The 27,833-nt window shown below is 40.0% G+C and overlaps 1 protein-coding gene across 1 annotated transcript; it reads right to left on the bottom strand.

Annotated features, from left to right (window-relative positions):
- Positions 1–4,390: 4,390 nt before the first annotated feature.
- Positions 4,391–27,681, bottom strand: PSMA5 (proteasome 20S subunit alpha 5). Its single transcript, XM_024742120.1, has 9 exons — positions 27,541–27,681; positions 23,477–23,543; positions 16,789–16,915; positions 14,477–14,544; positions 13,432–13,539; positions 13,232–13,290; positions 12,539–12,641; positions 11,234–11,320; positions 4,391–4,634 (listed from the first exon to the last, which is right to left on the bottom strand). The coding sequence occupies exons 1-9, from the start codon at positions 27,567–27,569 to the stop codon at positions 4,557–4,559; spliced, it is 726 nt and encodes a 241-aa protein (XP_024597888.1). The 5' UTR covers positions 27,570–27,681; the 3' UTR covers positions 4,391–4,556.
- Between the last annotated feature and the right edge of the window lie 152 nt (positions 27,682–27,833).

The raw sequence follows: 27,833 nt of genomic DNA, 5'->3' as shown, positions 1-27,833 counted from the left end.
CGCGCCCGCCCACCCCCGCCGGCGCCGCGCCACACCCCCGAGCCCGAGCCCGGCGTTCCTTGGATATGCGCAGCCGGGCCTCTCCGCCCCCATAGGCTGGCCGCCTGTCCTTCTTCCCCGGCCCACTGCTCATTGGCTCGCGTCGCCTCCGGCTTCGGGGGTCCTGGATTAGGATGCCAAGTTGCGGGACTGATTGGCTGGAACGTGGCAGAGACGGCTGAGGTCATCCCCCTCTCGCCGGCGTATCCAAGGCCGGGCTTCTAGAGTTAGCGTAGGAGCTTCCCTCCTTCACAAGAACGCCCCCGCTTCGTGGCGACCCGACCCCTCGTTGCTCCCTCTGGCACCCTCAAGTTGGGGCTGGGTTGGTCCCCTCTTCTCCCCCAGAGACACCCCTAAAATTCCTTGGGTTGTGGCAGCGCCTGGAAACTCTCCTCGGGGAAACCCTGAGTTTGCTCAGCTGGAAAACGGGGCTCCGTCATGAACCGGTGCTTCTGGTTTTTAACCCCCGCACGCTGCAGCGCCCATTGTCTGCTGAAGCAGCCGCCTTGCTGACACAAGGTGAAGGAGAGCTGTGTGGGCTAAGTCTCATGGAGGGAGACATCAGAACATCCGTGACTCACGCAAGCCTGGAGAAAGTCTCTCCTCTCTCACCTTCCTCTTATGCAGGGGGTTAAGCCAAAGAAGGAGTTGCTTATTGATTTTCCTGGAGTTAGAAAGTAGCTTAGGCATTAGGGGGCAGGTAAAAGGGGGCAAGAGAATTGCCCCCTTTTATAAAATTGGCTCAGTGCCGACTTTAGACATGGTCATTGCATAGATGCATATTTATCAGGGTGCCTTAACCCTGCAGTGAGCGCACTGCACAAGTTTGGTTTTCGATATATAATATCCCCTAAATTAACATCCCGCCTCCAATAAATAAAACCCCTACGCTGTTCCCTTTATCGCAGAAACTACACTCATAACTTTATTCTGGAACATGCAGTGCAGGTAAAACCAGTTCTGAATGTTCTCTTTATTGACTCCATCTCTTCAGAATGCCAGTTGTTCAGAAGAAAAGGGAACAAATAGAAAGACACAAAGTATACATGTTACACCCAAATAAATAAAGCAACTAAAAATTACTTTAAAAAAAATTACTTTTAACTATTAACTGCAGGTAAACCCGAATGAGAATATATTTATTGTAGAGGAAAATGAATGGTGCAGTGCACCGAACCCAAGGTTTACATTAAAATCCTCTAGTCACATTAATTTGCAAACGAAAATTTACAAATTTACATTTTGCCAGAACAACCATAGTAAAACATGACAAGTGAAAAATATTTTTGAATGGCATCTGAGCAGGATGGTAAAATCACTAAAATAGTATTCCAAGTTCTCAGCTACTGAACTGACGACATAAAGCTCCATGAAAACTGGTGAACAATTTGTTCCTTTCCATTAACTACAATGTGTCAGATAATTTTTGTGAGAGATTATTTTTTAATCTGTGCCAACTGTGGAGTAGATCACAAGACAGTCAGTTCCAGTAGCATGTGATTAGCCGGGGAGAGAAAAGGGGCTATACAGGAATATTTCTTTGTTTGGGTGACACAAAGATGAATGGTCTATTGTCTTACTGTCCGAAAAGAAAAAAGCCAACTCAACAGTGCCATCTCCTGGAGAAATTACTAAATACGCTTTTAAACTCATTGTTGGAATTACCTGTACCTTCATTTTTTAATATATTGCTTTTAGTTATTATTGTATGTTTACAGAATATGTTTCCTTCTTCAAACTGTATCAGCTTCTGGGGACATGGTACCTTGCACATGGAACTGAGAAAATGTTTGAGTGAATGATTTTAGTATTTCACTTTTGTCAATGACACTGGCACCAAATACAGAAGTTGCACTGTCAGGTATCCTTTGTGAAATACCACACCTAAGATCTTACCTTACTTGCAGAACTAAAATTTGTAAATTTATCTTATTACTAAAAACCATACATTTCTCCAAGATAAATTCTGTGGCAGAAAGATGAATTGAAAGCTGTTACGTATCACAAAACCATTGCTTTTGCTAATAAGATTATTTCTGATTCTATTTAAATGGACATAAAAAGAAACTTCGTAGGAAAATTTAAAACTCTACAGAAAACCAAAGTCCATCTCTTTCAAGAATTCTATAGTTGGAATTATAGAAGGTATGAAATTTTTTGTTTCACCAGTACAGTGTAAGCTGAAGCTAAGAGCTACTTTATCCCTTGGTATATGTTTTTTCCCTACATAATACACATGATTCAGAGACACAACTTCACCTTGCCCTAAAGCAGCATGTTTAGTCCATTTCTGCATTAATCTACATTGAGTTAAATGGGGAATTTATTGCCTAGTTCTCCCCACTAGAAGCTTCATGGGAGCACAGACCATACCTAGACCACAGCTCTATCCCCAATGCCTAATACATTACTTGGCATATAGTACATAGGTACTCAAATTTGTTAAATCTGAACAAATATTAGTTGAGATAGGATTTTTCAATGGCATTTTCTATTAGGATTTGATAAGAGGTGAACATGAGGGAAACTAATCTCATGATCACGTTATATTTAATAACAGGGTTAAAATCACTAGGACAGTCTCAAGAACATTGGTGACAATATAACTTTAGTTCCCTACCTTATGTGCGTGTCTAGAGCAAAATTCTGTTTTCCCAAATGTTTCCCATCATTGCAGTTTCCAAATGTATATAAGCACATGTTTTTTGCTGGAAATTTGGTATAAATTTAATATGAATTCAGCCTATTCAAACAATCAGAATTTGAAATCATAGAGTACAACTTCCTACAAATGTTAATGAAGACAATACACAATCAATTCTGCATTATTCACACGTGGATTAGCCATGTTGTGGATAGTACATTTCAAATCTCAATGAGATTTCCCTATTACTCAGTAGGTATCTAGGCTTCTCATGCCCGGCATTGTAAAACCAAGAGTTGATGATTTAAAACCTGAGTTCAAGTCTCAGCAGCTTAATTTTCTGAGTCCATGGTCACACAGCCTTGCATTCTTCATCTGTTAAGTATAAGTAACAATATCTACTTCATGTGGCCATTCCTTTTAATAGATATTTATTGGAGTATAATTGCTTCACAATACTGTTAGTTGCTGTTGCACAACAAATCAGCCATATGCATACACGTCCCCACATCCCCTCCCTCTTGAGCCGCCCTCCCACCCTCCCTACCCCACCCCTCTAGGTCATCACAAAGCACTGAGCTGATCTCCCTGTGCTATGCTGCTGCTTCCCACCAGCCAACTATTTTACATTCGGTAGTGTATATATATCGATGCTACTCACTTTGCCCCAGCTTCGCCATCCCAACCCACGTCACCAAGTCCATTCTCTATGCCTACCTCTTTACTCCTGCCCTGCAACTAGGTGCATCAGTACCATTTTTTCTTAGATTCCATATATATGCGTTAGCATACGGTATTTGTTTTTCTCTTTCTGACTTACTTCACTCTGTATGACAGACTCTAGGTCCATCCACCTCACTACAAATAACTCAATTTCGTTTCTTTTTATGGCTGAGTAATATTCCATTGCATATATGTGCCACATCTTTTTTATCCATTTATCTGTTGATGGACACTTAGGTTGCTTCCATGTCCTGGCTATTGTAAATAGTGCTGCAATGAATATTGTGGTACATGTCTCTTTCTGAATTATGGTTTTCTCAGGGTATATGCCCAGTAGTGGGATTGCTGGGTCATATGGCCATTTTTGAGGCTCCAATAGATTGATTCTTTAAATCATCTCAACCAGTCATATGCTGGCAGCTCTAACGGGGGAAGTTCATAGTATATTCCAAACTCTAATGTAAACTACTTCTGAGTTACCCAGTTCTCTCTTACTGATTTGTAATTGATTGCCAGTGAGGCCAAGATCATGAATTTGATTCTTTTATAGTCCTTGACTTCATAAAAAAAAGAAAATCTCATTCCAAATTGTCTCTTAAGGCACAAGAAATAGTACAACATTGTAGCTGGCTTATTCCAACCCAACAGTTTTGGGGAGGGCCTCAAAACATGTTCTTTTGATGGTCAATTAGTAGCATCTCCTTCATATAAGGAAAGCAGAAAAAAATTATTTACTCAAGAAAAATTACAGAACTGAAGTTTACAGTGGTATTAGTACCTATAACACATGAGGAGGAGTTGGACTAGTTGGGAGTTCATCTGTCAACACCAAGGAATTCATAATATAGTTGATTCTGTTGTACAGAGCCACTAAAACAATTTTAGGATACTGATAGGATAGGGATGTTAATACCACTATCCTTTCTGCCCCCAACACAAGTATTTTATACACAAGACTGCTTTAGAAGAGAATAGTCTATTAACAAATATTCAAAATTTTTCTTTATTTCAGAACTGCCTTTATGTACAGACATCATAAAAAAATGCACATACACTGGAGATTTTCCAAGGAATTGGAGCTGGAAATAAAAGTTAAGGGCAACTAGGAGAACTGAAACTGTCCCCAAGAAATTCTGAGGACCACGCTTCCTTAAATGTCCTTGATAACCTCTTCAAGTTCTTCCTTTGTGAACATGTGGAAATTCTGGCCAGGCTGCACTGTGGCTAGCTGGAAAGAAAACAGAGAAGGCTTAATAAGCTCAGCTCGATCACCCTGCTTATAGCCCCAGCACGGTCAGGAGAAGTTGTTGGTGACGCAGCTGTTCATTAGGAACTAAGGGATCTGCTGTCCCAGGGATATCCTTTCCAGCAGCAGTTCCTAAAATAGCTGTCTGACTCCAAAATAAAAATCTTCTTGACCAAATTTTCTATTTTGAGGTTAACCCACCACATAATAGTTAACCAAATGCCTGGCATCACTGTCACTTCTTGAGGTTACTTCAACAAGGATCACAAAAGAAGCAGCAGATTGGTGTCAGTAGTTTTTTCTGTTAAAGATTCCTTTAGAAATATATTAAAAGCATATTCACACACTTGCAAGTTGGGCTTGTGTATGTGACCTTGGTATACTTGCCCACTCTGTGCCTCAATTTCCATCAGTAAAATGGGGATAAAAGCACCTAACTCATAGAGTAGTTGTGAGGATTAAATGTGTCAATCTATGTAAAGTGCTTAGAACAGTGTCTAGAACATTGTAATAAGCACCACATAATTAACTATTATTGGTGGGTATTATTTTCTCTAAAACTGTCCATATGGTAACTTAACAAGAAAAACATTTGTTTTGTTTTTTTAAAAGGACTGGTGATGAAAAGATCTCATTAACACTGACCATAGGAAATCAGTTACAACTAAAGATATTAGTAATAACCAGCAGTCCAGATTATAATGTATTTAAGCAATAAAAGACTAGGGCCAGAAGATGGTTAGTTTCAAATTTAACCAAACCACCAGGTTTTCCATCATCTCTGCTGACAACATAGTCCCATGTTTTAGGGTAATACTGAGGAATAGGTGCCACTTCACTTTTCCCTTTAGCTTTTGTGTTTAATTTGTTTGAAATGTCATTTCCTTATATTATCTTTTTTTAACTTTAAAATTAAACATAGTAGGGCATTTTTTGAGTAACATTCACTACTGATATTTAGTATAATTTGAAAACTGCCAGTTACATAATGTTTATATTCTCTGCCTCAACTACAGGTAAAATTTAGAAGACGACTACTACTGCACACTTCAAACACCTGAAGATCTGGTCTGGGGACAGACTAAAAAAAATGTTCTCTCAAAGCCTGCAGTCTCCACTAGATTCTCCTAAAAGATCTATCCAATTACACGAAATATCAGAAGAGTCCCAAACATATTTGTAAAATGTATGTTAAATAATTTAGTGATGTCCATATAGACCATGAGTTCTATTCCAAGGAAATTAAAATATATAAATGCTTTTCTTAAGGACATGAGGACAGAGAGATACAAAGTCAATAAACCAGAGAAGAGTGAGAGCCTACAGAGTTTTTTGTCAAGTCACCCATGGCTCACAGGCTAGTCCTCCCAAACCATTACAGGGGCTAAAAACCAGAAACTGGGCAACTCTGAATTAGAACAGTCCTATAGAACGAGGCTGCAAATCAATACTAATAGGACTTACACCAAATACTGCCTTCAGGAAGGTACCCATCACTAGATGAGTAAAAATAACCCCTTGCCATTTACTTACATAATCTATATGAAAGCTACTTTTCTATTTATCTCATTTTACTTTCTTTTTTTAAAAATACATTTATTTATTTATTATTATTTTTGGCTGTGTTGGGTCTTCCTTGCTGCGTGCGGGCTTTCTCTAGTTGCGGTGAGTGGGGGCTACTCTTCATTGCGGTGCATGGGCTTCTTTCTCATTGCCGTGGCTTCTCTTGCTGCGGAGCACAGGCTCTAGGCGTGTGGGCTTCAGTAGTTGTGGCACTCAGGATCAGTAGTTGTGGCTTGCGGGCTCTAGAGCACAGGCCCAGTAGTTGTGGCGCACGGGCTTAGTTGCTCCGTGGCATGCAGGATCTTCCTGGACCAGGGATCTAACCTGTGTCCCCTGCATTGGCAGGAGGATTCTTAACCACTGCGCCACCAGGGAAATCCTCACTTTACTTTCAAAAAACCTCTGTGAGGCAGGTAAAACAGATATTTTCTTTTATTGATTTGATCAATAATTAATTGCTAAGCACCTGTGTACTAGTTACAGTTGTACAAGGCACTGGAGATCCAAACATGAAGAAAGTCTGTCTTATTTACTAAGAGCTCTAGACACCAAATGCTTTTAAAGTCAGGTAAGTGTTACAACAGAGCCAAGCATACATAAAGGCACAAAGGAGTAATCTAGGGGGAGTCCAGGAAGGCTTCAAGGAGAAGCAATCTTTGAGTTGTGTCTTAAAGCACTACAAGAATGGGTCAGTCAAGGAGCAGAGGGCAGACTGAATATGCAAATGCATAAATGCACGAAACCAGATGATGCATTTGCAAAACTGAAAGTAATTCCGAATGACTAGAGCAGAAGTTGCATATGTGATGAGATGAAATGGAGAGGTAGCTGTGAAATGGAGAGGTAGGTAGCTGTGAAATGGAGAGGTAGGAGTTCAGAGCTCATACAGAGATAGTGTATTAAAGTGTTAAAAAGTACAGGACCGGGCTTCCCTGGTGGTGCAGTGGTTGAGAGTCCGCCTGCCAATGCAGGGGACACAGGTTCGTGCCCCGGTCTGGGAGGATCCCACATGCCGCGGAGCAGCTAGGCCCGTGAGCCATGGCCGCTGAGCCTGTGCGTCCGGAGCCTGTGCTCCGCAACGGGAGAGGCCACGATGGTGAGAGGCCCGCGTACCGGAAAAAAAAAAAAAGGACAGGACCCCAAATCAGACCTGGTTTCAAACCGTGACCCCACCATTTACCAATACTGTTACTTTGGGCAAGGTCTTGCCTTCTCAAAGCCTCAGTTTCCTCCTCTGTAAAATGGAAGTAGGAATACCTATCTCATAAGGCTATTGTGAGGATTAAAAGATAATTGCATGTAAAATTAGCAAGGTACCTAACAGGTTAAACATATGCCTTAAGAAGTGGTGAATTACTGTGACATGAAAAGAAGTTTGGAATTTATCTTGCAGACAGTTAAGAGTCAGAAAAGACTTTTTACAAGTGGAGGACAATTGAGATTAGATATGCAATTTAGAAAATCCACTTCAGTAGCACAATGGCAGGGGAAATGGAATGAAAATGAGGAGGGTAAGGCTAGAGGCAGGAAGACTAGCTAGGAAATCTCAAAACATACAAGGCAGGAGAAAAATGAGGGCCTGAACAAGAGAAGGCCCTAGGAATAGGCATGAAGAAGAGGCACTGATATGAGAGTTATTTAAGGAGGCAAAGAAACAAATCGGTGAAGGCAAAGGGAGGTCAGAGTCTTCCAGGTTTCTGCTGTGAATGACAGGTTCACTGAAGGTGTCATCAACCAGAATTAGAAATAAGGGAAGAGGAAATGGTTTTCAGGAAAAATGATGAGTTTAGTTTTACAACTGTCAAAAATTTGAGGTGTCTGCTTCAGAAAAGGTCATATAAGAAGTCTTAAAAATGACCATGAAATCTGATAAAGAGGAGTTATCTTAGCAAGGGGCAGTCTCAGGGAAATAATAACAGAAACTGAGGCAGTGATTGAGAAATAAATGAGAGGCGAGGCAGTGAAGACAATGAATACAGATTCATCATCTAGCAATTAAAGGTTAAAAGATATGATGAATGGAATAGCAATAAAATGTAACAAACTCCTGAATTTCAAAATTATTAAGTGAAAGAAGTGAGACACAAAAAGAACACACACTGTAAGATCCATTTATAAGAAATTCTAGAACATGCAAAACAAATCTATAGTGACAAAAAGCAGATCAGTGGGAAGGAAGTGACTAAAAAGGGGCATGAGGGAACTTTTGGGGACGACAGAAACATTCTGTATTTTGTGGTTGCGGATACAAGGGTTATACCTTTGTCAAAATTCACTGAACTGTAAACTTAAAACAGGCGCACACTACAGTATGTACATTATGCCTCAATGAAGCTGATCTTTTAAAAAAGGATACTAGGTAGAGAGAGGGGTTGACAAAGGTGGGTTTTGTTTTTTTGTTTCTCTAAAGAAAGATGCAACTTGGAAATTTTCCCTTTTTGTGGGGAAGTGGCTGTTGAGGAGAGGCTGGTGACGCAAGGGACACCTGGCGGAGCAGGGACCTCAAAGAGATAGAGGAGGGTGGGCTCTAGAGCAGTGGCTCCCAAATGCCTGACCTTCTTAGGCTGAGCATCAGAGTCACCCAAGGAGATTTCAAAAATAGAGATTTTTGATGGACAGCCAAAGACTGATAGACAGCCAGGTTTGGAAACCATGAGTTAGAGCTTGGAGAAGTGGAAGTGCCCCTGTGTTAAAGGGAAGAAAACTCTAGTCAGGGATTAATGATAGAGCGTGGATGGGACACACACCTGATGCTCTCTTCAAAGCAACACTGTAGTTGCACTGAAACTGAATGAGCTAAAAAATATCTTTGAAGTTTTAGTTGAACCAAGCAGGCCTTAGAACCTTCACTGTGAGATCAAAAGAGCTACATGTGAATTACTCTGAGGTAGCAAGGAGATAGTCTTAGTGGAAATGCCAAGACCCTATCTCATTCAGTACCACAGAAAACAAAGCACGAAAGGAACTGACAAAATCCCTCCTAAGGGTCAATATGGGCTATCGTTGCATTTTTTGCGCCTCATCATCTCAGAGACTGGCACGAGGGGGAAGCATTTTCAAATCTTTGCTGAGAAGGTGAAAAAACAACTATTTATGAACTAAGTTTTCCATTTCCATTCCATAACCCCCTCTCCCCATGACTGCTGAAGAAGCAAGCCAAACACCCCTCCCGCAGCCCCAACCTCTCTCCAACTCTTCTCAGACCTTCCCACCATTAGGCCAGCCCCTTGTTCTGGTGCCCAATTTTGCCCCTTTCACTGCAGCCTAAGGAACCGGGCTCTACTGGTGACAGATTGACAAACACTCTCCAATACTCTCTCCATTCTTCTGCCCATAACCAGTCAATCCTTTGCCAGAGATTTATCTAAATATACATTTTCTCAATCTATGCTGAGTATAGCTGAAAAGTATCCTGGTAAGTGTTGATTGGTTTAATTACTGATTTGTGATTCCAGCCTCAGTTGGCCTTTTAAAAAAAATTTTTTTTTTTTTCCTGCGGTACGCGGGCCTCTCACTGCTGTGGCCTCTCCTTTTGTGGAGCACAGGCTCCAGATATGCAGGCCTAGCGGCCACGGCTCACAGGCTCAGCCGCTCCACGGCATGTGGGATCTTCCCAGACCAGGGCACGAACCCGTGTCCCCTGGATCGGCAGGCGGACTCCCAACCACTGCGCCACCAGGGAAGCCCTAAAAATTTAATTAAAATATAATATACATACATACCATGCCTCCAAGGGTAACCACTATCCTGACTTTTTACAACAACTTGTTTTGTGATTTCAGCCTCAGCTAGCATATTTTAATGTGACCCAGCAATCCTTTTACTCATCCCTGTCTTCCCTTTTCCCTATCCATAATGACTTTTCCAAATATTTTCCATTCCTTTTAATTTCACTGTTGCATTCACCCACCTTCAGCAGATGATCTAACAATCACCAGGGAAATATAACACCTCTCTCCCTGTTCACCTCCAAGCCTGCCTTAACTTTACTCATCATTACCTCCCATCCTGCTGTCTACTCTTAGGATCCTAAATAAGGGCATTCAGAATCTGGTCTACGTCTCTCCAGTGTCATCTCCCTATCTTACATACATCTCACACTCTAGCATTCAGATAAATCCCTCAGAGTCCCCTTTTACGCACAACGTTATTTTACATGTCCTGTTCCCTTTTCCTGGAATACCATTCTCTTCCCTTCTCCAAACTTCACCTCTTCCAGTAAGCTTTCCTAACGCCCCAGTATAAGTTATATGTTCCTGTGTCAATCCATTCATATTGCTATTACAGAAGTATCAACCCAAGCTGTTATTATCTGTATGTCCTCTATACTACTTAATGGGAACTGGATTTTCTGTGTCTGTATCCCTGGCATCTACATAGTACCTGGCATGTAATGGGTATTCAGTATAATGCTGAATCAATTCTATTTTTCAAAACCAACTCCTTCATTTGTACCATGGCTTCTCTCTTCTAGAACTTTTCCATCACTATCTAACTTGGGCCTCTCACTGCTGTGGCCTCTCCTGTCGCAGAGCACAGGCTCCGGATGCGCAGGCCCAGCGGCCATGGCTCACGGGCCCAGCCGCTCCGCGGCACGTGGGATCCTCCTGGACCAGGGCACGAACCCGTGTCCCCTGCATCAGCAGGCAGACTCTCAACCACTGCACCACCAGGGAAGCCCTTAATTCTTTTAACATTTTTCTATCCACTACTTGCTTCTCAGACTATATAAGTATTTTCAAGTCTTTCCCCATCCTTAAAAAGACAAAAATCCTTTTCTTTAATGCTGCCTGCTACTGACATTAATTACTTCTTGAGAAGGCAGCATATTCTTGTTTTGTCCACTTCATCACTCCCTTTTATTCTTTAACTCACCAAATTCTGGCTTCTGCCATACCACGTTACTAAAGTTGCTTATTCACAGGATAATAACTTCTTGAGAACTGAGCATACAAAAATGTTACTATCTTGATCTTCAACAATGAGAGCTATGATATCTGAATAAAACAGAAAAATACCTCTATGTTAGTTGCATTCAGCTTCTCCTCCATTACTTGTTTGAGGATTATGAGTGAAGATTTGATGGCTTCTTTCAGTGTCATAGACTTGAAACAAAGAGGGTAAGAAGAGTAGCCATTAATTGTACATAATCCCTCCTTCCTTCAAAGATTTCCCCTATATCTCCCTGAAGAAATGATTTAGCAAATATTAATAAATCAAACACCTCAATAAGTACAGTGCATTACAAGTATCTCCAGAATTCAGGTAAATGGTAAATAAGTAGAGTACCTTTATTCAGAGAAAAAAAAGTCTTATTTTGAACCAGAACAAAGTTACCAACTTTAATATGTTAAGTAATCTTTGAAGAAGGGGAAAGAGTTAGACTTCTCTAGTTATTGTCTTTTGATTTAGAAGCAAGATAATATTGATGATATCCTGTGAATAATAATTCCCAAATGATCTAGAAGGTAGCCCAATGGTTTAGAAAATCTGCTCTTTGCTTACCCCATTTTGTATCTAATTTCCTGCACACGTAAAAGCAATACTAGGAGAAGTTGATTTAAGCAGGCATTCCTGTATGAACCACCTGAATGACAAGTAGGGCAGCCTTCAGCCACTACAATGAGTTACCCCAAACCAAGGCTTCCCATCCCACAAAGATAAAAAGTACCAAATGCCCACTTGCTTGGAGAGCCAGACTAGGAAATATAAACTGCTGAGTAAAGCTGTGAAGATAAAGGATAAACAAATTGTGGTATATCTATACCATGGCATACCACTCATCAATAAAAAGAAACTATTGAAATGTGCAAAAATACGAACGTATCTCAAAAACAGTATGTTGAACAAAAAAAGGCAGACATGAAAATACAAACTGTATGATTCTATTCATAGAAAGACCAGACAAAACTAATCTACAACGGTAAATGTGCCTGAAACGGGGGAAGAGACTGACTGGAGAGGAGGCAAGCATTTTGGGGCAGGGTGATGGAAGTGTGCTACATATATATATATCTATTTTAAATTATTTATTTGGCCACGCCGGGTCTTAGTTGTGGCAGGCGGGATCTTTTAGCTGCGGCCTGTGGGATCTAGTTCCCTGACCACAGCTCGAACCAGGGCCCCCTACATTGGGACCGTGGAGTCTTAACCGCTGGACCACCAGGGAAGTCCCTATATTTTGTTTTAAGTGCTGGTTACAAGGGTGTATACAATTGTCAAAACTCATAGAACTGAACTCTTAGGTCTGTGCATTTTATTGTATGTAAATTATACCATGATTTAAAAAAAAGATAATAGAAGTCGTGAGAATGCTTAATTACCTTGTGGTAAACTTCTTGCAAGGAGCTCTGGGCACCCTCTGAAGCAGAGCCAATCGCTCGAGCATCACACTGTACAAAGGTTCCAGATGGGTCCATATGAAACCTGCAAAACCACCAAAAAGAAGAGGATTAAAATGCTTAAGAACGGTGGCATTTTATGTAACAAACGTCTCACTAAAAAATATAAATGCTTGGCCCTGCAGCCAGGAAATATCGAGGCACAAATCCAAAAGATGTTCTATGGCTGGAGAAACCAGATCTTTTAAAAAGTGTTTAAGAAAACTAATAATAATTTCCTCAGGGATTTAGAAGAGAAGTATGTATAAGAATACTTTATATAGAGAGTATATATAAATATGATACTTATGTATGCCTATCTAAATACTATTTGAGGACAGGGATCAAATCAATATTCCAAAGCAAGGCTCAAACACATTTTGACTACAGCAACAAAGTTACTTCTAATTTCTTTCCAGAAATAGCACTGATTCCAGTAGAGGAGTTCTTCATAAAATCCCCAAATTTGTTTTTGTGTAAGCAGCACAGAATCAATGAACTTTATAGAATTAGAAGCCCTTCATTTTTACAACTCTACAATAATCTTCTCACTTGATTTAAACAACCAGTCCCATCCCAAATGAAAATAATTCTCCCAAAAAGGAAGCAGGAAAAAAATGGCCAAATGGTACTTACAGCTGGGGTCCTTTTTCATCAACTCCTCCAAATAACAGTGCTACTCCAAAGGGACGAGACTAGAACCAAAAAGCAGGAGGTATTAAGATAAATAGCTATGAAGTAGGGGGGCGAGAAGAGACAGGAAAGACATGTTCCGAGGACAAATGTCATCAGTTCCACGGGAGAGCAAGAAAGCTTCGCACAAGCATCAAACTCACCATGGCACCTGGATCTGCATCTTCTTCTCCAAACTGTAGAGCCAGATTTGACACAGCCTGAGTCACACTCTCCACTGTCATGGTCTCATTGTAGGTGAACCAGTGGTTCTAAAAGAAGAGCAAAGCATGGTCTACCTTTTGTAAGAATGGCATTAAAAGTAGCCCACCATCTCACCACACACATCCCTTTGAACTGTGGTTAAAAACTGAATGCTCAAGCTCTGGTGTGTTTTCCTTAACATTAAACTCAAATGCTCGGGACTCCATGAGAAGGAGAGAAATAGCTCTGGAAATAAAGTTATACCAAAAGGACTCTAAGCAATGACAACTTTTCAAGGGAGAGGATTGCTCCCTTGAGAAACAGAGTTAACCCTTCAGAGCACCAAATCTAGTCTTTTCACAAAGTGAAGGCTAATAGCTGAGTGCCGCTTTCCCTCAAAGGCCCTATCTTATCATTCTGTTGGAGTTTAAATTAAATGACTTATTCTTACATAAGTACTGACAGCAAACCTGTAAATAAGCACAAAAAAAATTTTTACCAATCAGATATTTTTTTCTTACCAGTCTACTACTCTGTAGGCAGCAGGAGCTCAGTTAAAAAAAAAAAAAAATCAGTATTCCTAACCAGCATTTATCACCTGGTACATATCATTACTCACTACAGGAGAGCTGTCATTTGCAAGCCTAGCTGCAAAGGCAGTTGGGGTGAGAATTCCTTTAGCTATTTCTACCTCTTGCTATGGTGCTCCCACAGAAAGTCAATTAGGGAACAGAATGCAGTGCAATGCTTGCTTTATATAAGGCAAGTCAAAAAGAAGCAAGAGACTGTCAGCACTATTTACCAGGGCTTCCTCAAAGCTGCAATGGTTGGATGGCTAGACTCCAAGCCTCAGAAAGTTGTAACTAGGGATTCTACCCAAAATCACTCCCAAGAGCTACATCTGATATTAACACAGATGCCTGCAGTACAGCCCAGGCAGTTATATCATCACTAAACAAGGAACACAAGCATCATGGTAAAAAGGAGAGATGATGCTAATTTTACCTGTGTCTCCACTCTGGCTTTATCAATTAAAGTCTTAGCATCAGCAATTAGCCCACTCATGGCACAACCTGCAATGTAAAAGCAACAGTGACCCGGTAGCCAAATCCTTGTAGAACTCTTTCATCCACTCAGGAAGTACTGAAATTCTGGAGTGAAACCATGGCAGCCATTCAGCAATCCCATAGCAATATACCTAAGAGATTAGATGGGAAATTATCTACACTGAACACAAGTATAATTATATCACTAACAAATAAAAACCATTTATAATGACACAGAAGTCCAGCTATTAAGGTAGGAGACAGAGAAGAGCAGCTACTCAAACATGAATTTCCACACGTTACATCCTCAAGCATTCCTTCAGCACTCTTTGGTAGCCCGTGATGCACTTTCAAACTAAGCAAGCACTAACAGTCCAACAGGAGAAACAAGGGGAAAAAAATAACTATCTCATTATGAGCTACAATGGAAGACCCTAGAAGAAAATCAAGTCTTTTCACTTTCTGACCAAACACAAACCAGTTATATGAGAGAAGGCCCAAGATGCCAAGATTATGGCTGTAACGTTACACGTCATGACTCAAATCTAAATTTCCAGCCTGGGTCTCACTCCCACATTTCAGACCTATAAAGCCAAATGACTCCCTTAATATATCTACTTGGACAGACCACAGACTCAACTCATTTCCCTTCTAGGCTCCATCTTTTTCCCTGGCCCTCACAACCAACTGAATCCCAAATTCTATCAACTGCTGTCTGATTAGCCTGTCTGGCATTAGTCCTTACCTCTCCGTCTTCTGGCCACCACCTTGGTTAAGCCTTCATCATCTCTTTATTTGGACTATTAAAAAAATTTCTGACCTGGTCTCCCTGCCTCCAGTCTCAGCCCCCTTCACTGTACCTTCAACACTACTATCAGAATGGTCTTTCTCAAATCCTAATCTGATCATATTTCCTCAGTGCTTAAAACCTTGGCAATGCAAAAGGATCAAGTTCTAGCTCTTTAGTGTGGTAAAAAGGACTTCCACTGTTTGATCCCAGACTCATTTCTTGCCACATTCCACCTGCCAGTCATGCCAAACTGCATGTGCCAGGGTATTTTATATTTTACACCACCACAGCTTTGCTCTTCTATTCCCTCCGACCAGAAAGCTCTTCCCTGCTACACCCAGACACTTATTCACTTGGTAAACACTTCCTTATCTTTTAGAATTCAGTTCAGCTCAAGCATCACCTTTATGGAATCCTTTTCTGAAAACCTCACTACCACTGGCCCCAGGGAAAACTAATTGTTTCCTCCGTTGTACCCCTACTAAGCATATACTACAGCCTTTCTTAATACCTACTTCACTTAATTGCATTGACTTATTTACAAATCTACCTCTGTTATTAAACTGTATGCTCCTGGAACACATGGGGACTATGTCTCATTCCTTTGTGTGCCCCTGGTGTCTAGCACAAAGTCTGGCACATAATAGGTTCTCAATTTGTTGAATGAAGTGACACTGACCTACCTCCAAAAGGTAGATGGCTTCAGAGAAAATAGATAAAATGTTCTAATCTTAAAAGACTAAATCTCAGTTTCTATATCTATGAAAGAGATAATGTCAAGCTCCCTGAGTCACTATGGCATTCGATTCTGACGCCCTCAAGCAATTAATTATTTTACCAATGTTTCAGTAATTAGATGACTAGATAGGTTAAGTAAATGTGGGCAGTCAACTAAAATGCCATGCTATAAATAAGTAGAACTACTCATCATGCTACAATGATGCCAGAAGCCACGGCAGGGGAATTTAACAGGGACCCAAAAAAGGGAGAAAGGGAAGGTGAGGGGAGATAGATTGAAATGATAAATCTGAAAACAGAGGAAAAGTACCGATCTGGGTCAAAGTCTATCATCCTTATACTCTCTGCACCTTAGTCACTTTGAAGATCTTTAAGAATTTCTCTTTGCTTAGTGGACACCCCTACCTTCCCACACAATCCTCTGCTCCAGGTAGCCTCCTAATGTTATGCATCGATAAAGACCCAGCCACCATAGGGAGATGGCCTATGATTCAACCTTCACGTATTTCAATAACCATCACATTTGCCAAGTATAAATCTGAGGGAGAAAGGAATGTCTGGGAGTAGGTGAATCCTATAACTGCTTCCTACTACCTATATTATGCACAATGGCCTACTACCTGGAAAATGAGAACTAACAAGGGATAAGATGTTCACCTAATGAACCTCCCTTGAAACATCAAAGAAGACTGATCCTACAGATCAGGCAAGATCCTACAGAACAGCCTTCTCCTACTCCTTACCTATGTGAGCATCAATCTCTACAATTTTCTCAATGCTGCTGGGCTCCATGAGTGGAGAGGTAATTCTCTTCTCCACAGCTAGGCATACACCCTCTGATGTCTGGATCCCAATGGCTGTAGAACCAAGCTAAAGAGAAACAGGTTATGGTTATCATATAGAAGTCAAAGAACAATCTTACATACTCACCAGGAATCTCTCTGTATATCTTCACATGATAGAAGCTTCAATCAGCCATATCTAATACACAGAGAAAATAAGGAGCACCCTAATAATGTACTATTCCTGTCAATGGCAAGAGCACTGATTTACAGAATTTTGTGCTTCTAAAGGGGAAGTTCAAGAAGGTCTTGAAAATGTCCGGAAAATGATCAACTCTAATGCCAGTTTTTTGGAGAGGGGCAGATTCTAAAGTTCTAAACATAGTGGGCAAGAAGTAATACAACTCTCATGTTTTTTCTGGACTTGGTATCTTTTTACCTCTGCTACCTTGATCTATCTGAAAAGGTGATATCCCTCAAATCTATGTGACCTCCAGAAAAGTAATTTACTTAAAAAAAAAAAAAAAAAAACAAAGAAAGAAAAAAGAAAAGATAAAGAAACACCACCAACAACATAAAAATATCTCTCAAGGTCACTAGCAGTCTACAATATAGCTTGATTTCATCTCTCCATCTCCATGTCACCATCCTAGTCACCCACCCCTCTTTGTCTCAGTTTCCTTATCTACAAAAGGGGGATAATAATAACAATACCTACACATCAAGAGGGGTAAACACACATATATAAAATGGTAACTTGCACATAATAAATGAGCAACAAATGTTAGCTATTTTTTTATATGCCAAGGTTACTTCAATAGCCTCCTTAGTCTCCCTATCTTTAATCTCTCTCTCCCAATGTATCTTTCATATTATGGCCTGACTGATACAATAAAATGCTATTTCCATTATACTTCTCCTTCTCTAAAGAATTAATATCTCTCTATACTGCCTGTAACATAAAATCCAAGTAAAGCTTCCAGAGTCCTCAAAACCTAATCCTACTTTACTCTTCCAACTTTATTATTTATCATTCTCCAGCAAAATCCCTCAGGTATAGCCAAGTCCATTTTCTCATGCCATATTATCCACTACCCTTGTTCTGCCCATGCTGTCACACCTGGAATATGCTCCTCCCTTTGCCTATCCAAATTCCACCCATCATTCATAAAGGCTTCCATAACTATACATGCTGTCTCCTCTAAATAATCACTATATTTACTTACAGTAAATCACTATATTTACTTAATTCTACAAAGCAATGACTATCAGTGTGAGCATCAGATTCCTGGAGTCTGTAATTGCAAAGTATTCCAAAGAATTTCATAAATCATTGTGCATAACATGCTTAAAACGCATGTAGACTGAATGATCATGTCTCTTACATATATGTATTATTCTTCAAATGTGTAAAGTTGTGACTTTATTTAGAAGTGTTATTAAACATATATACCTGCTTTTCATTGTATATTTTCTTAATGGTACATGTGTAACTACAGGAAATAAAATGTCAAAGAATTTTATGTAAAAAATGAGTGCTCTTACTTCTAAGTAAAGGTGTAGACTGAATACATACATTAGCTCTACTCCTTCTCCAAGCCTGAGAACAGGAGATTAAAAGGCTTAAGCAGGGACTAGATAAATCCACTAGGACAAAGAGTGGACAAAGACACAGACACAAAATTTTAAAGAAAGAAGATGGGTTAGTGATTACTTACTTAGCAAACCTGAGAAATCCAAATCCTAAGCCAGTAGTAAAGAAAGTCAAGAAACAAGCTGATTTCTATCATAGGACCCCCCAAAAAGGGAATGGTGGCAACAAGGACCTCTGGAAATAGGAACAGAACAGCTAAAAATTATAAAATTAGTTCAACGTTTGCTTAAGAGACAGATTTCCAGATCTCTTACCCTACGTTGTAAAGCTAGATGATGGCCCCCACTCCCACTCCTGTAGAAGACTCTGGAGAGAGTAAAACAGAGGGTCTCTAGATTGGGGGATGCCACCATCAAAGGCAGAGTACTACAGGAAAACAGGGGAATTAAGTAAAAATTGACAAGTTTAATGTTAAGAACCCTAGCCTTCTTTCCCTGCTCAGTTCTCAGAAGTGAGCAGGCAGAAACACCTTCAAGGCATGAAATGAGAAGAGGCAGTTTTCTCTAGAGCAGTAGTTTTCAAATTTTCTGACCCAAATCTACATTAAGAAATATACTTTATATCATGACCAAAATACAAAGAAATAAATATAATAGAAACAAAGTTTCATAAAGAAAAGAAAACACTCACCAATACTATGAGCAAGGCATTCTGAGATCTACTGCCCCTGTCTACGTCAAAAAGAAATGCTCCCATGACCTACTAAATTGATTCAGTGCCCAGTAATAGGTCAAGATCTGCAGTTTAAAAATATATATCTCTAAAGAATCTAGCTTGTCCAAGGGGAAAAAGAAATCTAAAGAAAAAAATTTTTTTTAGTCCTTGAAAAAGGTATTTTCATCCATAAAACAAGAACAGGACACTAATAAGAAAAAGGAAAAAAACAAAAAAGCTTGGGAATTGAAAATACTTTCTTATGAAATCATTGGAGAACGGGTTCTACCAAATGGAAGGAATACATCAAAAAAGAAAATGACTTGCGATCTAACGCAAGAGGGAGTTAAAGAGAGTTCCTAGGATGATGATGATAGAAGAGCCTAAGTATACAGCTGTGCAGCAGGCCCAGAGAACCAGTCCAGATTAGAGCTGGTCAAAGGCTCAAAGATTTCTTTAAGAATCTTTTACAGGATACTTAATGTGCCTGAGTGTTTTGAGAGGATATACATAACTTGGAGAGACCTTGGGGATGAATTATTGATATTTACATACTAAATGAGGCACAATTTTTAAAGAGAATTACAAACTCCCAGGAAAACACTATTGTGCAGAAACAGAAAAACAGCTCAGGTATGAAAAGCATTTACGTAGTCTTACCAATAGAAATGTTGACTAATAATCTAACAAAATTATAACAGATATGACATACATTGAGAGGGTTGCCCTATCTCTACCCCAGTAGGATACTGTATATCTGTGTGTCACTGGGGGCAGAAGTCGCCATCCTTCATAATGAAAAGTCTGTGGATAATACCTAGGTGAAAAAAATGTAAGTCTGTGTTCCTATCTTAGAGATATGGAAGTAAATGCCAAGAAAATTAGCTAAAAGACTTTAAAATGTTGCATCTGAGAAGCTGAAGATAAAGAGGGGCAGGCTCAGGGATTTCTGCTTTTGTTACAAGGTTTATAAAACTATTTTACCTTCTGACTAAAACTGCATGCACGTATGCCTTAAAAATACAGTTGACCCTTGAACAATACAAGTTTGAACTGTGCAGGTCCACTTACATGTGGATTTTTTTTTTCAACAGTAATACAACAGTACTGATCTGTGGTTGGTTGAATGGGTGAATGAGGAACCACAGATATGGAGGGCCAACTATATCAATAGATTATAGGGCAATTTTAGACTGCTTGGAGGGTCGGTGTCCTTAACCCTTGCCGTGTTCAAGGGTCAACTGTAAAATAAAAAAGTCAGAAACCATTGTCAGAGAATTTAATTTGGCACTTAGTTGTCCTCTAATTGTTTTATGTATAGTGCATTGATCTTGAATCTCCAACTGAACAGAGCAGAACAGAATTCATACCTACTTTGTAAATTTTTATTTATTTATTTATTTACTGCTGCATTGGGTCTTCGTTGCTGTGCACGGGCTTTCTCTAGTTGCGGCGAACGGAGGCTATTCTTCGTTGCAGTGCATGGGCTTCTCATTGTGGTGGCTTCTCTTGCTATGGATCATGGGCTCTAGGTGCATGGGCTTCAGTAGTTGTGGCACGTGGGCTTCAGTACTTGTGACTCGCAGGCTCTAGAGCGCAGGCTCAGTAGTTGTGGCTCACAGGCTTAGTTGCTCTGCGGCATGTGGGATCTTCCCGGACCAGGGCTCGAACCCGTGTCCCCTGCATTGGCAGGCGGATTCTTAACCACTGCACCACCAGGGAAGTCCCCATGTCTACCTTAAAATTTTATCTAGCAGAGTTATTCTCAACTGGGAGCCATTTTACCCCCTAGGGGACAACTAACAAAGCCTGGAGACATTTCTGGTTGTCACAACTGGAGGAGTGAGTGCTACTGGCATCTAATGGGTAGAGGCCAGGGATGTTGCTAAACAGCCTACAATGCACAGGTCTGTCCCCCACAACAAAGAATTATCCATTCTAAAATGTCAATAGTCCCTGTAATTATTTTGTGGAGGAAGTTCTCATAGCACAAGAAAAAATTTTCAACTTGTTCAATTTGGTCTCCAACTTAAATAGCTTTCTAGGACTTCCCTGGAGGCGCAGTAGTTAAGAATCCGCCTGTCAGTGCAGGGGACACGTGTTTGAGCCCTGGTCCGGGAAGATCCCACATGCCGCGGAGCAACTAAGCCCGTGCACCACAACTACTGAGCCTGTGCTCTAGAGCTCGCGAGCCACAACTACTGAGCCCACGTGCCACAACTACTGAAACCCGTGCACCTAGAGACTGAGCACCACAACGAAGAGTAGCCCCCACTCACCGCAACTAGAGAAAGCCCGCACGCAGCAACGAAGACCCAATGCAGTCAAAAATCAACCAATCAATCAATTAATTAAAAAATATAATTTCTATGCTTCTACTCCAAAAAAGGGTCAATATTTTGAGACAGGCTATTTTACAAAATATATCAAAATCAAGATAATTTTCTCTTGTACATTACATTTATCCCCAGACATTTCAATATTACGATTCTGACTAAACTCCACCCCCACCCTGGGTTGGGACTGGGGAGACGGAGAAGGGAGGAAAGGGAACATTTGAACTGACTATGTATTATTTATTTAATATAATTCACTAGCATAGTAACCAATGTCCAGATGCTCAGAATAATACAATAATTTTGACACTGTCACAGATTTCCATTTCTTCCCCCAAACCTAACTCTAAAAGGCGCTCTGTCCCCACCTCTGCTGGCTATATCTCACCCATGCCATCAATACAGCACCTCTACGTGATAATTTCTATTTGTCAGCCATTTTTAGTCATTTCTCCAGCTCCTTTCATACTACTAAATCCTTATAGTTATCAAATTGCTTTCACATTGGCTAAGTTGCCAAGACAACAACAAGGTTGTTTCAACACCTAGGAGTATCAATTTTTACACAGGTTAAGCAGCATACATTAATGGCACTACTCCATCCTAGCTCAAACTACGGATACAGAGATCAGATACTATCTCGTTATCTCTAAGCAACGTGGAAATTACTAGCACTAAGGGGCTTAAGGAGAACCAAAAAAACTGAGAATTACTCTTCGCTTGCACATCTGGATAGAACTATTACCTTAGCTGAGGCTCAAAATAAATGCTACAGCTTGGAATTGTGATCATCTCAGACTTCATAGTAACATATGGTTTAAATATAGGGCACACATGATTAGAAATAGAAAACAGGCACTTTTTGTAGCTGGCCCATCGTTTTCTGCCCACTATCTACTACAATGCTTCCACCTTCACTTCTGTCTTCAACTAAGAATCTTCTTTGCCCTTTCCAGATTCTCATACAACTATTTCCCCCAATACACTCTTTCTAGAAGAGGTAACTTAGAGGGAAACACAATAGTTCTCTTCAAATATGTGAGGAATTGCCTTATGGAAGAGGTTTAAATATCCTGTATGGTTCAAGGGCAAAACTAGGGCCAACTGAAGGAAACTTCAGGAAGCTAGACTTTCAATTCAATATAAGGATAAATTTCTAAACCATTATGAACGATTTCCAAACAGAATGAGCTATCTAGTGAGAAAATATTCTGTCACTAGATCTATAAAAACAGAAGCTGTCTGGGGATGCAGAGGTGATTGAAACAGAGTGAAGAGTTGGACTAGATCAGTGATTCTCAACCCTTGCTAGACACTAAGAATCACTGAGGTAGTCCTTAAAAATACTGATGCCTGGATCTTATCCTAAACGACCTAATTTAGATCTAAAGCAGAATTTAGATTATCCATAATCCAACAAATAGAAGATCCCACATAACTAATTTTAGTATAAATAGCTTACTTTCTAACTAATTTTCTGAATACTAGTTTGAACTATTCGATTTTGTTGTTAGATTACAGGACACATCTCTTATTCAGACCCAAAAATGTCTACTACAAATTGACAAATTTACCAACAAGAATACAGGTGATCAGTTAAATGATTTGTTCAAGATGATAAAATATCTCCCAGGTGCTAACTCAGGAATTCTAGACCCCTTTCTTTATAGCCAAGAAGATTATAAACACAAACATGTCCTTCCAACCCCACTAAGAAAAAGCTACTTACATAACTATGAAGCAGTTATTTGTTTAAAAAGTTCCAAAGTAGTTGTTAGGAATGGGATTGAAATTGTTATACAAACGGTTAATTGTGCCCAACACTGTAAATCAACCATACTTCAATAAAAAAATAAAATTAAAAAGAAGGTTAACTGTGGTTGATTAAAGGGAGATAAAGAACATTTTCTAAAGGAATAGCTAAAACACATTTACTCCAAATGTTCTGCCAGCAAAGTACTAAGTTGCCATGAAATTTCAAAAACTACCCCACTTGATATTATACCTTGATAGCCTCAATGGCATATTCCACTTGAAATAATCTTCCTTCAGGAGAAAAAGTATTCACACCCCTATAATTAAAAAAAAAAAAAGAAAAAGGTATTAAAAGTGTCAGAAAAAATAAGCATAGAGACACTAAAGTCAAGTTCCTTGACATCTAGCTCAGATGACTACAAGATGTGCACACTGTCTTTATGCTCCTTTACCCACAACAATCTGTAGCTGTTTTTTGGTACATTAACAGTTTTTCAAGAGAATGGAACCTATACATAGAACACTTCTGCCCCACTCCCATAGTATCTTCAAACTGATCAAATGAAAGCAGGTGACTTTCTGCCTCAATCTTGAATCAATTTGGAATCCCTCTGGTAAATTCATGCCCCCAAACTATCAGGCAGTTCCTAAGAAAATGTGCATTTATCCTTATCCTCTTCCCATTATGTGAATTTGATGTTAATATCTTACTTTTTAGTAAAAGTCAGCCACAGGGACATTTCTCTATTTATTTGTATGAATTAGTATTGTTATCTGAACAACATACTGAGATCTGTTGTAGTTCCTAAAGCCTAACATAGTTAATTCACTCAATACATTATACATGCCAGACTGCTCTTCTCCCTTAAACAATTCCCAACCTTTCCTTGCTCATCTGTTAGAAATCCCTTTGGAGAAGAGGCATCGTGGTCTTAGCTATAAAAGCTTTCCGCACACAATGGACACTTTAAGAATATTTGAACAAATGAATGAAAATAGTTGTGCTCCTTGGTTTATGGAGTCTGGAGTTTATAACGTGTAAGATGATATAGAGCACTGTTTTCAAATTTGTTTTATCAAAACCTCTTTTTTTAAAAAAAGAAATATTATATATATATATATCCCAAATATAAAACAGATAATAATACAAGTTGACATTTACTGAATATGTACTATATGCCTGGCACTGTTGCAAACCTTTAAATGACAACACACCTTAATTCTCAAAAAAATCCCATGAAATAGTATTCTAAAACGATACCATTTTTGAGATGAGGAAGTTGAGACACAAAGAGGTTGACTAATTTGCCCAAAGTCACTCAGCATATAAGAGGCAGAACTGGAATGAGAATTTAGGCAATCTAAGACCAAGCTTTCAACTATCAGGAGTCAAAAGAGAATCTCACCATTCCAGCCTCCCATTTTCCCCAGAGGTACTATCCCTAATGTCATTTAAAAGGAAATTTAGGACTCTAAGAAACAGCTTTTAAAAATCACTGAGAGGAAAGTCCAAGGGCAGAAGACCTGGGATTAAATTCCAGTTCTGCCACTTACTAACTTTAATTCGCTCAAATGAAAAAAAAAAAAATCTATCCTGCCTCTGTCATAATAAATTGGTATTGAATTGCACAGATTATGAAAGCACTTTGTAAAGTGTAAAGTACTATGTGAATACGAATACAGTATTTTCACCCTAATTCAGGAACTTCATCCTGTTGAGGTATTACTAAGTCTTTCCTAATGTGGGCTCTGCTCTTGGCCCTGTTTTCAAACTTTCTCTGGGTTATTTCATTCATGTCAAGCACTAACTACTTCCAAATATCTATTACCAGTTTGACCTCTTTCCTGATTAATCTGAAAGCCTCCTGAGCATTTCCATTTGGATATCCCATTAGTGCCAAACACTTGACATTTTCCAGTCTGAAATATACAGTCACCCTTGCAAAATCAGCTACATCTCCTGCCATTCCTACTTCATTTTTACTTTAAAACACCTCGCATCTCCCAGTTCCCCAAACTATAAAGTTCTGAACGATCTGACTCACTCCTCCCCTTTTCCCATAATTAACAATATGCCAAGTCATATCAATTCAAATCAGTTCCCCCCACGCCCCCCACACAGTAACTCAACACTCCCTTCCATTCTCAATGCCCTCATTACCTTTCAACTAAGTATTTTAATAGCCTTCTAACTGGTACTGATTCTCTTTCCTCTAATCCAGTCAATTAATCTCTATACAACACAATTATGATTATGTAACTTCTTAAAATTATAATTTATGCCACACAGATGCCTATAAAATAAGACCCAAACTTCTCAATCTCATATTAAAAACCATCCAGTATCTAGCACCATAGTGTTTTCCCAGATCTCCCCCCATTCCCATATGTGTATCATATGTGCCAGCAGACTAGAATTTTCGCAAACACTATGTATACTTTCCCACTGCCCCTCCTTTGTTCATCCTATATTCTCTGCCTCAAAACTATTCACTCTCATTCTCCATATTTATTAAAACCTTACATCTAAGACTCAGTTTATTTATGTTTTTAAAAATTTATTTAGGCTGTGCTTGGTCTTATTTGCAGCAAGTGGGATCTTCATTGCCGAATGTGGGCTCTTAGTTGCGGCATGCATGTGGGATCTAGTTCCTTGACCAGGGATCGAACCCGGGCCCCCTGCATTGGAAGCGTGGAGTCTTAGCCACTGAACCACCAGGGAAGTTCCTAAGGCTCAGTTTAAATATCAGCTCCTTTTGAAGTTTTCCATAATACCCTAATATTGAATGCAATCTCTCTCATCAAACTCCCATAGTGTTGATTTGAGCTTCTCTAATGACATGAACACATTTCTGAATTATACTATAGTTACTTTTGTAAATAGTTCTTTAAAGGACAGTCTCCCATATGAGAAAAAGGATCATGATATTGTTCACTGCCATATGACAAGCATTCAAGTACCTTAGCTAAGTGAATAAAAAAGGACTGTTTTAGGCATTCTTTAGGAAGATACAAAAATGAGTAACACAAAGCAGTTAATAAAGATGTTAAGTAAATGATCACAAAAACCTTAATAAAGGCTTTCTGATAAGAATAACAATTTCCATCATACACACCCCTTACTCAAAATTATATCACCCAAAGATGATTCTTTTCAATGCTCTGGAAGCTAAATACTGACTAACAAAGTTATTTTATAGGACAGTAGGAAAAGGAGTCCGTTTTTTTGTTCTTTTTTTTTTAAGGAATCAGTTTTAAAACCTCACATACATCTTCTATGAGTCAGTAAAAGGAATTTTTCTTAAAGTGGTAGTTCTAACTGATAAAACTTTTGACAGGTTCAACATATACTTGACAAGAAATGCAGCTTCTCAAGCCATCTAGTACAAAGAAAACATCTGCCTTTCCTGGCTTTAAAATTTAAAAAAAACAATAGCTATGTGAAACGTAACTGATCAAAACAGAAACTGAAAGTAAAAATGTCTACAGCATAAGTATGTACAATTTAATATTACTTAACATTTCCAAGCTCTGAAAGATTTTTTGTTTTATACAAATACAACAACCTCACAGCTTTGATTTCAAAAACAGATCTGGCTGCAACACACATTTAAAGTAACTTGCTTTAAACTGTTTAAAAAGTCAGAAAAGCCTGGGTCTAGTTGAATCAGCATGATGACAAAACTCTTGAGAACACTCTAAACTCCAGTTCCCATAAAATCAGACACCATACACTATATCTGGGCAAAGGTGAGACTTCCTTCGCGCTTCTGCAGAAACTATACATCACATCACGCCCCATTACACCTCAATCAAAGGAATGGCTGCTCTGTTCCCACAGCTAAGAAACGGAAAACGAGGTTGTGCTCCTAGAAGGAAAAGGGAGCTGAAATGATCAAACCCATTAAGTGATCTCTAATTGCTTTTTCTTCCAGGCACACGTTTACATTTTTAAAAAGGCAGTCACACTCAGCACAAAAAGATGAAGGGGAGAAGGGGTGACTCCTGGCCTTTCCAGGTTAAAGGTCGGAGTCGCGGCGCGCCAGCCGCCTTTCCCCAAGCACAAAGCGGAGCTTCACGCTTCCGCACCGACTTCGGACCCAGCAGTGACTCAGTGGTAGGGCAAGTGCGGCCGACAGGCGCAACTCTAGCCTGGGGAATCACAGCGGGCGGCTGGGGAAGGCGAGAGATCCCCGGGCCGGGCCAGACTCGGGATCCTGGGGCGCCCCCATGACACGGCAGAACCCAGGCCCAGACCGGGCCCCGGGCCCGCCGACCCGTAACTTCCACCCCACTTCCCCCAACCACACAAACCTGTCGTACTCAGACCGGGTGAGAAACATGGTAAGGGCAGGAGAAAGCGGCAGCGGCCACTCGGGGATTCTGAGGGCCAAGACGAGTCCACCTGCACCCAACTCACCCACACCGCCACACAGCCAAGTCTCCGTTACCAACTGCGCGTGCGCTCGCAACCCCTTCAGCCCGCCCTCCTGTACCTGCCTTCTATTGGTTGGTCGGAGTTCCCGCCGAGGTGACTGGGCCAACGCGCTTCCCCCGCCCGGCCTCGGTAGTTCCAGAGAGGGCGGGACAAAGGTCGTTCTTCCGCT

Source organism: Neophocaena asiaeorientalis, unplaced genomic scaffold (assembly GCF_003031525.2).
Source record: "Neophocaena asiaeorientalis asiaeorientalis breed wild unplaced genomic scaffold, Neophocaena_asiaeorientalis_V1.1 scaffold35, whole genome shotgun sequence".
NCBI lineage: Eukaryota > Metazoa > Chordata > Mammalia > Artiodactyla > Phocoenidae > Neophocaena > Neophocaena asiaeorientalis.
Note: the sequence above shows the minus strand (reverse complement) of the source record. Positions and strands in the feature narration are given on the sequence as shown.

Coding starts and splice junctions, on each gene's coding strand:
- PSMA5 (XM_024742120.1), bottom strand. CDS start 27,569: ATGTTTCTCACCCGGTCTGAGTACGACAG. Junction 16,916..23,476: donor ATGCCATTGAGGCTATCAAG/GTATAATATCAA, acceptor GTTTCTCTTTAG/CTTGGTTCTACAGCCATTGG. Junction 4,635..11,233: donor TGAATGCAACTAACATAGAG/GTATTTTTCTGT, acceptor TTTTCTTTCCAG/CTAGCCACAGTGCAGCCTGG.